Source organism: Phaseolus vulgaris, chromosome 2 (genome assembly GCF_000499845.2).
Source record: "Phaseolus vulgaris cultivar G19833 chromosome 2, P. vulgaris v2.0, whole genome shotgun sequence".
NCBI classification, from domain to species: Eukaryota; Viridiplantae; Streptophyta; class Magnoliopsida; order Fabales; family Fabaceae; genus Phaseolus; species Phaseolus vulgaris.
The window spans coordinates 13,688,604-13,700,770 of NC_023758.2; the positions used below are offsets into that span (position 1 = coordinate 13,688,604).

Genomic DNA, 12,167 nt, shown 5'->3' on the forward strand with positions numbered 1-12,167 from the left:
AGTTCAACTCACCAATGCATCCATTCTAGCACTTCCAAACTTTTGAAAAACTTTTGAGCTGTAGTGTGATGCATCGGGAGTATGCATAGGTGCAGTGTTATTGTAGGGTGGGTACCCAATTGCATATTTTAGTGAAAAATTACATGGTGCAGCCCTCAATTACCCCACCTATGATAAAGTGCTCTATGCACTTGTGGGGACCCTACAGACTTGGGAACACTATCTAATTTCTAAAGAATTTGTCATTCATAGTGATCAGTGTCTCTAAAGTATCTTAAGGGTCAACATAAGTTAAACAAACGCCATGCAAAATGGATGGAATTTCTTGAACAATTTCCTATGTTATCAAATACAAAAAGGCAAATACAAACATTGTGACAAATGCTCTATGTATGAGACATGCCCTATTTTCTAAACTTGGAGCCTAAATTCTTGGATTTGAAAACATACATAAGCTTTATGAGCATGATCAGGATTTTGCATCCACCTTTGTTAATTGCAAACATAGGGCACAAGGAGGTTTCTATATTTCTTAGGGGTATTTTTTTAGAAAAAAGAAACTTTGTACACCTCAAGGAACATATAGAACACTCCTTGTCAAAAAGTCTCATGAAGGAGGTCTCATGGGCCATTTTGGAGTTGATAAAACTCTAGATCTTTTAAAAGGAAAATTCTTTTGGCCCTATATAAGAAAAGATGTCCAAATACATTGTCATAGATGTATCTCATGTTTAAAATCTAAGCCTAAGACAATGCCTCATGGACTCTATACTCCTTTACCTCTTGTTTGTGCCCCATGGGAAGACATTAACATGGATTTTACATTAGGGCTTTCTAGGACAAAAAGAGGTTTTGATTCCATCTTTGTGGTAGTGGATAGATTTAGAAAGATGACCCATTTTATACCCTTCCATAAAGTTGATGATGCTAACAACATCTCTAAACTCTTTCTTAAAGAAGTGGTCCAACTTCATGGACTGCCTAAGACTATAGATAGAGATCCAAAATTTGTTGGTCATTTCTTGAGAACTCTCTGGAAAAGGTTAGGAACTAAACTTAATTTTTCAACCTCTTATCACCCTCAAACTGATGGACAGAGAGAGGTACTCAATAGATCTCTATGAACTATGCTTAGGTCATTTATGAAAGGAAATCACAAATCTTGGGATGAGTACCTTCCTCATATAGAGTTTGCATATAATAGAGTGGTCCATAAGACTACAAACATTTCCCCATATGAAGTTGTATATGGTTTTAATCCTCATACTCATTTAGATTTGTTACCTTTACCTAATCCAAATGAATTTTTGCATAAGGAAGGGGTAACAAAAGCTTAATTTATTAAGAAATTACATGAGAGAATTAGAACTCAAATACATAAGCAAACTGAGAAATACATTAGACATAATAATAAAGGGAAGAGAGAGATAGTTTTTAATGAATGAGACTGGGTTTAGCTTCACCTTAGAAAAGATAGATTTCCTACTCAAAGGAGGCAATCCTTTTCATATCCTCAAAAGAATCAATAATAATGCATATCAGTTAGACCTGCCTTAGGAATGTCGAGTACATGCTACTTTTAATGTTATAGATCTAACACCTTTTGCAGGTAGCACATATGATGAGGCAGATACTTTTGATTTAAGGACAACCACTAGAGCAATGGCTAGAAGAATCCAAAAGGAGTGAGACTCAGCTACTCTGAGCCATAACCTAGTGGTACAACCTAAAGTAGGATTTAAATTTCTTGCTTAATAGTAACATATAATTTTAGCATGTATTTTGGCCTTGAGTAAATTAGGGTTATGATTAGGTTTTTAAAACCTACATATGGTATAATTGGGCTTAATTACAACCCACATTAAACCTCAGGTTAGTAATTAAACCTAATTAGATCACATGGTGAACACACAATCACACTTGCCTTATGACAAAGTTTAGGCGCCACATTTGAATTCTTTTCTTTTTCCAATTTCCCACCAATTGTTGTAAATCTTGGTTGACCCTTTCACCTATAAAGGGAGGTGCTTGGCTCATGATTTTTTAGATCAATAATACTAGAGTTATGTTGCCCACTTTGCTAGAAAAAGCTCTCCTTGTCTTTCCTCTCTTTGGGTTAGACACCTTTGTTGATATCTTCTCCCTTCCCAATTGATTAGGCCTCACCTATCACTCTTCAAGACACCTCACGAAATTCCAAGCTCCATGAGAATTCTGAGTTCTTCCTTGGCTTCACTCTTTCATTACTTCCGCCTCCATCTACACTTCAATTAGTGTTAGTTTTCGGTTCATGAAGAAGGAATTCCATCAAGTTGTAGAGAGGGCTAATTAGTTAACCAACCTAGTGCTACAACAATTACAAATTGAGCCACTATCCACAATCAAAGAACAAGTATTTTCAAAAACTTCACATCTAGTGTGGAATAGGTTCTCCCTTTTGTGATTGTTCTACCTCAATAGCTTGGTTGCAAGTAGCCTTCTAACCATGAAACAATTCTCTTCCTTGATGAGTACTTCATTTTTCAAACTAATTTTCTCTAAAGATGGGCACACTTAGGAACATTTCCTGAATTCTCTCTTTCTTAAGGGCACTAGGAGTTTTATCTTGACTTTTCATGAAGTTGGCAAACATATTTTTTAGGTCACTAATCTCCCTCCAAGTATCTTGTAATCCCTGTTTAATCTCTCTACCTCTATTATCATATGCATGCAAATGATTACTCATGTTGGTCTTAGAATATTCAAAGGTTTTCATAAGAGTTTTCAAAGCCCATCAAAAGTAATAAAGGGTTTTCTCAAGATGTTTTAATAGTTTAAAAAGAAAAGAAAAGAAAAATATATTTTTGGTGGTAGTCACCTAAAAGTTCTCAAGAGAGCCAGGCTAAGTAGATTCCTCAGAAAGAGAGGTGAATCACAAGAAATATGTAAGTACCAAGTCTTTCCTAGTCAGAATGTTCCTTAGATAGTCTTCACAAAGACCCTTCAAGTAACTTCCAAAAACATTTTCAACAAGATATTAAAAGTGTGTGTGTATTTTTGTAGATGCAAATGAACCTATTAAACCAAATGAAGGTTTAAAGAATACTAAGAAAGGAACTCTCCTAATACCACGGAGACCTAAAAATCAACAACAATTAAAGAAAGGAAACAAAGAAATATTAAAAGCAATTATAGGCAAGAGAATATAGCTAGGCATTTCCTAGTAGAAGTACAATTGACACACTTCTAGTCTAAAATGGATTTACTAACAAAAGTACAATGGAATTGCGAAAAGGCATTTTTCCAAAAATCAAATGCACAAAATAAAAAGAACCTCAAATTTATGTGGTATAACCTGATACAATTCAAGTAGCCAAGAAGATGACCAAGGACTCAAGAGACAATTCACACTGTGAGCAGTCATCTCAGTAATCAAGTCAAGGCCCCACCAAATATCAAACGGACCTCACTAGAAGAAGAATTTGGAATAGACCAGAACATCAACTGTTCTTTCTTCTGGTATTCTTAAAAGACAAAAACATGTTTGTAAATAATTTGGGCTCACTTTTGGGGTCTAAATAGCAAACTAGGCTAGAGAAGGTTCACATAGCATAAAAGGGAGTGTACTTAGCGAAATGGGCTTGTTCAAGACAAGGCACCTAGAATTAGGGTTTTTAACCTACCTTCTAGCAGTTATGCCTAAAGGTGCGGTTTTGACCATGGTCAACACCCTAGGCAGCCCCTCCCCCTCACCATTTCTACCCTTCACCCCTCTTGCCCACCAAGGCACCCCTTCCTATAAATAAGATGTCTTGCCTCATGTATTTTCAACTTAATTTTGAATAGTAAAAAAACTCTGCTAGAATGATTTTGTGAGACTTGTGAGCTCTCGTGTTGGGTCTTATCTTGGGTAGGTAATATCTCAAGTGGCGACTCAAGTTATCTGGTTCTTATCTTGGGTGGGTAATATCTCAAGTGGCGGCTCTTGCATCACTCATCTTGGAGCCCCTATGCTCCAAGTGGCGTGACTTCCTTTCTTCCCATAAGATCTCTTCATCCCTTCCTCTTTTATCATTTATTTACGTCTCCTTCCATTCCATACATGTCTTCTTCTAATCTTTAATTTGTTCTTTACTTTGTTCTTCTTCTTTATTTGTTCATTGTGTCTAATTTCACTACATCATTATCACCTTATAATTGTCTTTTCTCTTTGCCCTTCTGAAGTGAACATTCACACTTACTTAACCACTTGGTTAAGTTCGTGTCCAATGGGAATCTTCTTAGGGTTCTCACCATAATTGCTAAATCAAAAATCATAAACAAAGAGCAATCAATAAAATGTGCAATCCTAAAATCAACTCACATCATAACCCATGCAAATTTCCACTATTCTTGATTCTTTGGTGCAAACTTTGAAGTGTTTTTTATTGACAACTAGTCCAGCCCTATTTGAGTCTCTACTTATCCTTTGATAGCACTCTAAAAGTTGCAAGAAAGCCTAAAAAAATAGTTGAATAGTTGTCTGAACCTTTTCCAAGAATGTTCATACCTTTCTTCAATATTTCAAGAAATAAAATCAAGAAAATCTAATTTAAAAAGGCTAAACCAAATTGGATTCATATGCATACATGACTGAAATGAAAGTCAAGAAATGACAAACAAAAATTAAGGCACAAGAAAAATAGATGGCACATCAAAAGGAGCCTATCAAAGGCACTAGAATGAATTAAAAACCAAAAAATAAACTAGATTTTCCACTGACAGCAAGGCTTCCCAAATTTATGTAAACTGTCCTTGATGGAATTGGGTTCTGAAATTTTAACCAGTTATAGGTAACATCCCAAGCATCATCCTCTCAAAATTTAAAGTCAAACCAATCAATGGATTATTTTTAAAAATTCAAATACCTAGAGAAAAAAATCTTGCTCAAACATAGATTTCAATAATGAACGTCCTGGCTTTTCAAAATTTATCATAATTTTTCTATTTGGAGTTAGGACGTTCCTTTTTAAACCAACATCAGTGACATGTTGAAACTTTTAGATAAAAAAATTGATTTGGAAAAATATTTTTATCATACTAAATTTTCCAATCCAGAGCAATGTTACACAATTTTGGCAGCAAGATAGAAACCTAAAGATTTTAAGAAAAGAACACAACTACCAGACACAAAGGGATTTGTAATGTAAGAGACTTACTAATGACCCAATAGTAAGTTTAGAAATCAAAACTGAAACCAAAAAATGCACCAAAAGCTTATACAATTTGATTTTCATATGAGACATTTTCATAAACACTTGTGGGCAACTCATATAGAAATTTTATCAAACACCATGGATACAATACTAATCATAGAATTATTATATTTTTTTGACAAATGAAAGGGGAAACATGACAATAGAAAACCCCAAACAGAAAACTAATCAAAACAACACAAAAACTCAACACAAGACTTCAAACATCAAGAAACTCATTTGGTATTATGAAAAACACAAGCAAAAATTACCCAAAATTAAACGAAAATGAATTTCAACATGAAACATGGTGGGTTATGATTCGGACTCCACAAAGAACACAAAGAAACATCAATACTTGAAAACTGATAACTCTACAACAATTAAATGGAAATAACCGAACTACCCATGAAGAACATGATGAACAAAGAACAAAACACCATATGTTCAGTTCAACTAAGAACAAGAAATAGGGCAAATAAAACAACCAAGAACTTATCTCTTTTTTATTTTTGATGAAGAAACCGAAGCTATGAGTACCAACTAATGGAGTTCTCCTTTTCCTTTTTTAAGGTCTTCGATTGTAGATGGATTGAATGTGGAGAAGACATGACAATAAAAGATTTCATTGAAAATGGGTAAGAATATGAATGTGTTTGGGTTTGGAGAATGGTGCTAGAAAGAAAGTTAGACCAACCTTCTAGCTTTTTCTAAGGCTTTTACACTTAGAGAGTGAGAGCAAAAAAAAGTGAGACTTAAGAGGAATTTTGAAAACTATTTAGGCAGAAATTCTTTACTCAATTCAAGTCTTATTTTTACAATAGAAAAACTCTTTATTTATATAGCCAAAAGTGACTAATGAAACTAAAAAAACTCTCCATTCATGGAATGACATGTGGCACCTAAATACTCTCCATTCATGAGTTGTCATGTGGCAATCCTTGCACCTCAAATCTTTCCATTCAATATGTGACAAGTGGTATTAGGAAGAGGAGAAAAAAAGTAGGAGGTGCCTCTTTGCTCCATGTGGAAGAAGACTAGTCACTTTGGGAAAAGGAAGGAAAAGACTCCATGTAGGTGTCCATGTGGTGCCTATATGGATGCCATTTAGACTTCCCTTCAAGTTCTTCTACTTTAATCTAAAAATTGGCCCAAAATACAAGGCTAAAAAAGTTTAATACAAAATTTTATAAGACTGGATTAGAAAATCCTAAATACTCTATACAAATTTACAACACTTCAGAAAGAGAATCTTTTAAAAAAGAATATTCTATTCAACAATTCTTCTCTTCTAAGCCTGATGATTTAGGTAGCTGAGATGATCCTTCATCATAATCTTTCTTATTCATGGAAGGATCTGTAAATGCAGAGATGAGTAAGGGATAGGTTTGTAAGTTGTTTGATATCAGTGTTCTATTACTATGTTTTTCTTTATTCAAAGGGCATAGCCATATGGTTGATATAGAGGAATCCTAGTAATCCAACAAAATTCCAAACAAATTTTAAGGTTATTTATTTTGATTCAGTGTTGGAAAGTTGACCCCAAAGGTATTATATCACATGCAATTGAGTGATTTAGTTGTTGTATAATATCGATTTAGATGGGCTACTCCTTTTAATTCTTAAATGTTACCCCTTTGTGTACTCGGTAATGCTTTAAGCTACACTCATGTCATGCTTATACCTAAAGGCAAGGGAAGGTACTGATGTTTTGTTTTTGCAGGCAAGAAGCGTAAAGGGAGGTAGCAATACCACTTGATGTAAAGGAGATCTATTGTGCAACATAACTCATAGCTAAGGCTGTATATGGGACAACATTAGCAAAGTTTTTAAGGCCACTAGGTTGTGGCTAAGTTATATAAGGCACAACTTATCCAGTGCATGTGTAGTAGGGGTGGTCATGGATTAGATTTTTTCCAAATCCAAATAAATGAATTGGATTTAAAATCCATATTCATTTTAACTGATCAAATTTATTTGGATTTTTTCAAATCCATTTAAAGTGGACTAAATCTAGATTAAATTCACTTTGTCAATTAAATTAAATCCATTTTAATTTGGACATGGGCTAACCTGACTAGACGTAGACCTAAATCGACTCGATCTGGACATCGATCGACTCGGCTAGATCTATACCCGACACCACTCGAATAGACCTGGACCCGGGCCGAATCAGATCAACCTGGACCCGAGCCGACTCGACTCAATATTGTCCCGGACTGACTCAGCTCGACATAGGTACGACCGACTCGGCTCAACATCGGCTCGGTCCAACTCAGCTCGACATCGGCCTGGCCGACACAGCTCGACATCGGCCTGGCCGACACAGCTCGACTTGACTTTGGTCCGGATTGAATCAGCTCAACTTTGGCCTGAACTAACTCGGCTCGACATGAAGTCGAGCTGACGTTGCTCGACTTGAGCCCAGATTGACTCACATCAACCTAGGTCGAGGCCAAGTTAAAATCCAACCCAAAATTCATTTTGGGGAATCCAAAAATTGTATCCAATCCATATCCAATTAAATGGATTGGACTTAAAATCCAAAAATATGGATTTTGATTGAGATAAATCTATTTAAATGAATTAAAAGTAATATGGATTTGGATAATTATGGATTGGATTTAGATAATTATGAATTGGATTTGGAATTTGAATTTTTTTTGCCAAGTATCAAAAAGTTTCCATGGGAGTAAATTTCACTATTTGTCTGCTGCTGCAAATTCGTATGGGTAGAAAGTTGCAAATTGGGCATTGCATATATAGCCATAAAATCAAATGGTTGAGAGTAGCCAGGTGCAGAATTCAACACCTTTTGTTGGACCAAGGAAGGTCAAATTCAATTCTTTGCTGATTGAAAAGTGTTTTAAAAGAAAAAGAAGGTCTTCTAATGGCAAACATAGGTATCGCCCTACAACATTAATTCTGGGTCAATAGGCTTAAGGAAGGTTTTTTGGCCGTTTTATGCAGGAAGCTAAGGAAGTTAATCATTAATCACTTCTATATTGCTATGCTAACAGAGGTATGTTGTGCCATGAGAGAAGGGATGATAAGGTACATTGCACAGCTGATAGCTGAATGGTTGCAAAGGAAACGATGTTTAAACATATGTCTGGTGGGTATGCGTGTGAGGCTCTATGTTGCAATAACAGGAACAAAACAGACTTCATGCTGGAAAGTTTTGACTTACAATGCCAAAGTATAAGGGTTGGAAAAGCTAAAATGTAATTAAAATTCACTTGATATTGACATTCTCAAACAAACTAATACATCAATGAATTAAACAACTTTAGTGGTCCAAAGTGAAACACATAGTGAACATTTATTACTTTGAAGACTCATTTAACCATGATGTGAAGATATAAGATAAAAAGGAAAAACGTGATGAAGTAGATAACTGAATTTTCTTAAAACTTGGGAAATTGAACTTGTTCACCACATTTGCTCCTTGGAAGCAAAGGACACTGAATGAGATCTGAGCCAGAAGTGTCCACGCACAAGTAAACTTGGTAGAGTTGACTGTTATGAGCTGAATCTCTGTTACACTCTATCCCTGGGGTAAACCCAGTGCCCTCTTTTATAGCATTTGTTATGCTATTTAGGCTGTAAAATTCATCATCTGCTTCAATCCCTGAAATTCATCAATTGCTATTACAATTATTGCTCTAATTATATTTTTCTTTTCATCTACTATTTAAAACAAATCATTTCTAACAAATTTGAGTGATAAAATCTATAAAGTGGTGGGAACTCAATTATAAATATACAACAAATTTTTAATGAAAAAAAAATATAAGCAATAGTATAGAGTGTCACATTAGTAAATAAGATGAATGATAGAGTAAAAAATTGTAAATAATTTTAATATAAATTGAGAAGGTTAATTACTTATAAGAATAAGATGTTATAACTAAGAGTCTTAAAAAATTGAATTGAATCAAATTCATACCAAACTGAAATGAAACTATTCTTTTGTTTTAATTTAATTTTAAAACACTGAAATGTTTCTAATATAAAAGTTTGAAATAATTGGGTATGATTCATCTCACACTCAAGTTGTAACATCGGTTTATCTTTTACCATTTAGTTGGGTTGAAGTACTTTTAAAGTTCAATTTAATTTTAAAATATTCCATTTTTGTTCATGCAATTTTTGAAAGTCTAATTATAACTTCAAACAACATATATAAGAAATGAAGAAAAAGGTTGTATATACATGTACCTGCATTCTTGAGGATCTGAAGGAGGTTTACTTTTTGCTTGAGTTTGAGAGTTGCTTCAAAGTACTCACTTTGATCAAGCTCAGATTGTGCACAAGTGCCATGTTTTTCCCATTCGTGTGACCAGAACCTCATTCCATTGCTACTTGGGCAGCTCAGGGATGGCCAATTCTTCTCCATGCTGCTTATAAGGTGTGAGATCTGCATCATATATATGCCATTAATGAGTGCTTCAGTTCAGAAATATTCACTAATCAACACACCATTTAGTAAAATTATCAAATGTATTCTTAGATATATTGATTATTGATTTGGTATTCAATTTGCTGATTCAATTTGACGAGCTGTTTAGTGTTCCATTTCCACCACACTAATGAAGTCGGTTATGTAAAAAAAATGTCTTAACCAGAATAAACTAAGATATTTATAAGGGTCGTGACATGACATGTATATAAACAATGTGGATTAACTCTTGTCATGTCTCTTCCAACACCAATGTTTTCACATGTATGATCTCAGTTTTTAATTAATCTATTGGTTAACGTAGTTATAAACTTTTAAATAAAACGAAAACCTTATAAAACTTCATGATTTCAACTCACCAAATAACTAAATTCATTTTTTATCATCAAACTTTCTATACCTGAGATTTATCAAAGACACTGTCAGGGTCACAGTTTGAGGGCCATGAGCCATCCTTGTAGTTAGGCCAAAGTCCATGGATGCTGAAATCTGCTGTAGGTTTCCCAGTCTTAGGATAACAGCAGCTCTGCTTTGTGTCACAGTATGCTCCTGGCCACTGCATGCAACATACGTCAAGAATATCATAATATGAAAAATGTGAACATTAATTCAAAGAGATGTGTAAATGAATCCAAGTAGAAAAAAAACACATTATATTGCAGAATTCATGACTTACCTGCTGAACAAAGTAGAAGAAATCAAAGTCCTGAGAAAGGCATGGAACTGAAAGACATTGCAGTATCAAAAGCTTGGATAAAATAGAAAAGTTGAGTTTCATCTTTGATGCTTCCTTCAATGAAGGATGTTGACAAAGTAATGTTTTTATAGGGCAGAAAATATTATATGTTTACAATAAAATGATGCTTGAGCTTACAAGGCATGTTATTATGGAATATGCCAATCATATCACACTCTTTCTCTATAACTTCACGTACTTGTATAGTGGATGGAAAGTGTACAAGGGTTTTCCTCCAAAACGTGCCCTCTAAGCTGTCACTTGTTAATTAATCAATCAATTAATTAATTAATTAACATGGTTAAGTTGACCTAATGAAAATATATATATCCACTACTATTTCACTTATACCTACCAATATTTATCAAATGTATTTATCCACAAACTTCCAAACCTAATAAATATTTGATAATTCACTTTGAACCATAATTTATTTTTATATCTAATATTTCATTTTTTATATGTACTTTCTGAAATCACAAAAAGACCATTTTATAATTTCTGAAATTTCCAAACGTTAATCATTTTAGTTTTTATCATATCCAAATACTAAAATAATATTTTTATTACTTTAAATACTAAATTGACCGATATCTAGTGCCAATACCTAACCTATTACATATCCATAAATTCTGTTTACATTTTCAGCCTCAACAAGTAGAAACTATTACATGTAGAAGAAAACATGTTTGAAATTTTTGCAGCAAGCTTAAACTAAGAAGAATTTAGTTATGGATGTAGATTTTTCAATGTTATTTGGTGGTAATGTTAGAGACGTAAAGTGAAGTTTAAAAGGTTTGTTCATGCAAAGCTTTGTGGCAAGGGAAGTTTGGTGGTGTTGCTTGCAAGTAAGTCAATTTGAGGGGCTGCTTTGGCTTCTTCATTATGATTTTAGCAACAAAAGTATACCAACTACTTCAATCCCTTTCACATTGCAATTTCTTATCAGTCCCTTTCACTCACAACTTCTTCTTAGCAATTATTATTTCCTTGTCCAAAGAGATTTCAGATTATATTTTAAACATTTTTCTATTTTCCAATTCTTCATGTTTTAGATGAATCTCATCATTTCGAACTACTTGATGAAAAAAATTAAAAATACAATTTATAAAAATAGCACACTTAATTATTTTGATGCATAGTTGATTGTACAATACATTACTCAATTGTTAATTCACCTTTGAAACTAAAAAATAATAAAGAAAAACTAAAAAAGTTTTGGTTAGATAAAATTTCACTATTTTTTTTATTAAATATCAACTTATTTAAAAACGAAAAATAATTAGTATTATCCAATTAAGTTAAATATTATTTATAAAAAAAAATAGTATCTAAAATAATTTTTATTATAAATAAAAAATTATAAAGTGATTTTAATTTTAGTAGTTAATGTGTGGAGGTGGAATTTGGTGTGGCGAAAAAGTCTCGTTGAGTGGGAGAAGACAACTTGTCAACTACTTGAGGAGGTGCATGGGATGAGTCTTGTCTCGGGTATTGATGACAAGTGGTCTTGGAAATGTGGTGCGTCTATTGAGTTTCCAGTTAATTTTGCTTACGGTTTGTTAAGGGGATAGATTGATAGGGTGCTCTTGAGTTATTACAATTTTTTTGGAACATTAAGGCGTTGTCTGCGACCCAGGTTTTGGTTTGGAGGGTGCTAGAAAACAAGATTGTTACTAAAGTTAATTTGGCTAGACGAAGGGTGGTGATCGAAAGTGTTATTTGTTGTTTATTAAAAGAGGATTCTACTAACCAT

The 12,167-nt window shown here is 33.7% G+C and overlaps 1 protein-coding gene across 1 annotated transcript; it reads right to left on the bottom strand.

Annotated features, from left to right (window-relative positions):
- Positions 1-8,438: 8,438 nt before the first annotated feature.
- On the bottom strand, positions 8,439-10,648 carry LOC137810747 (ribonuclease 3-like). The gene is made up of 4 exons (XM_068612165.1): positions 10,352-10,648; positions 10,076-10,231; positions 9,435-9,633; positions 8,439-8,844 (listed from the first exon to the last, which is right to left on the bottom strand). Exons 1-4 carry the CDS (start codon positions 10,451-10,453, stop codon positions 8,621-8,623), a joined length of 681 nt encoding a protein of 226 aa, XP_068468266.1. The 5' UTR covers positions 10,454-10,648; the 3' UTR covers positions 8,439-8,620.
- Between the last annotated feature and the right edge of the window lie 1,519 nt (positions 10,649-12,167).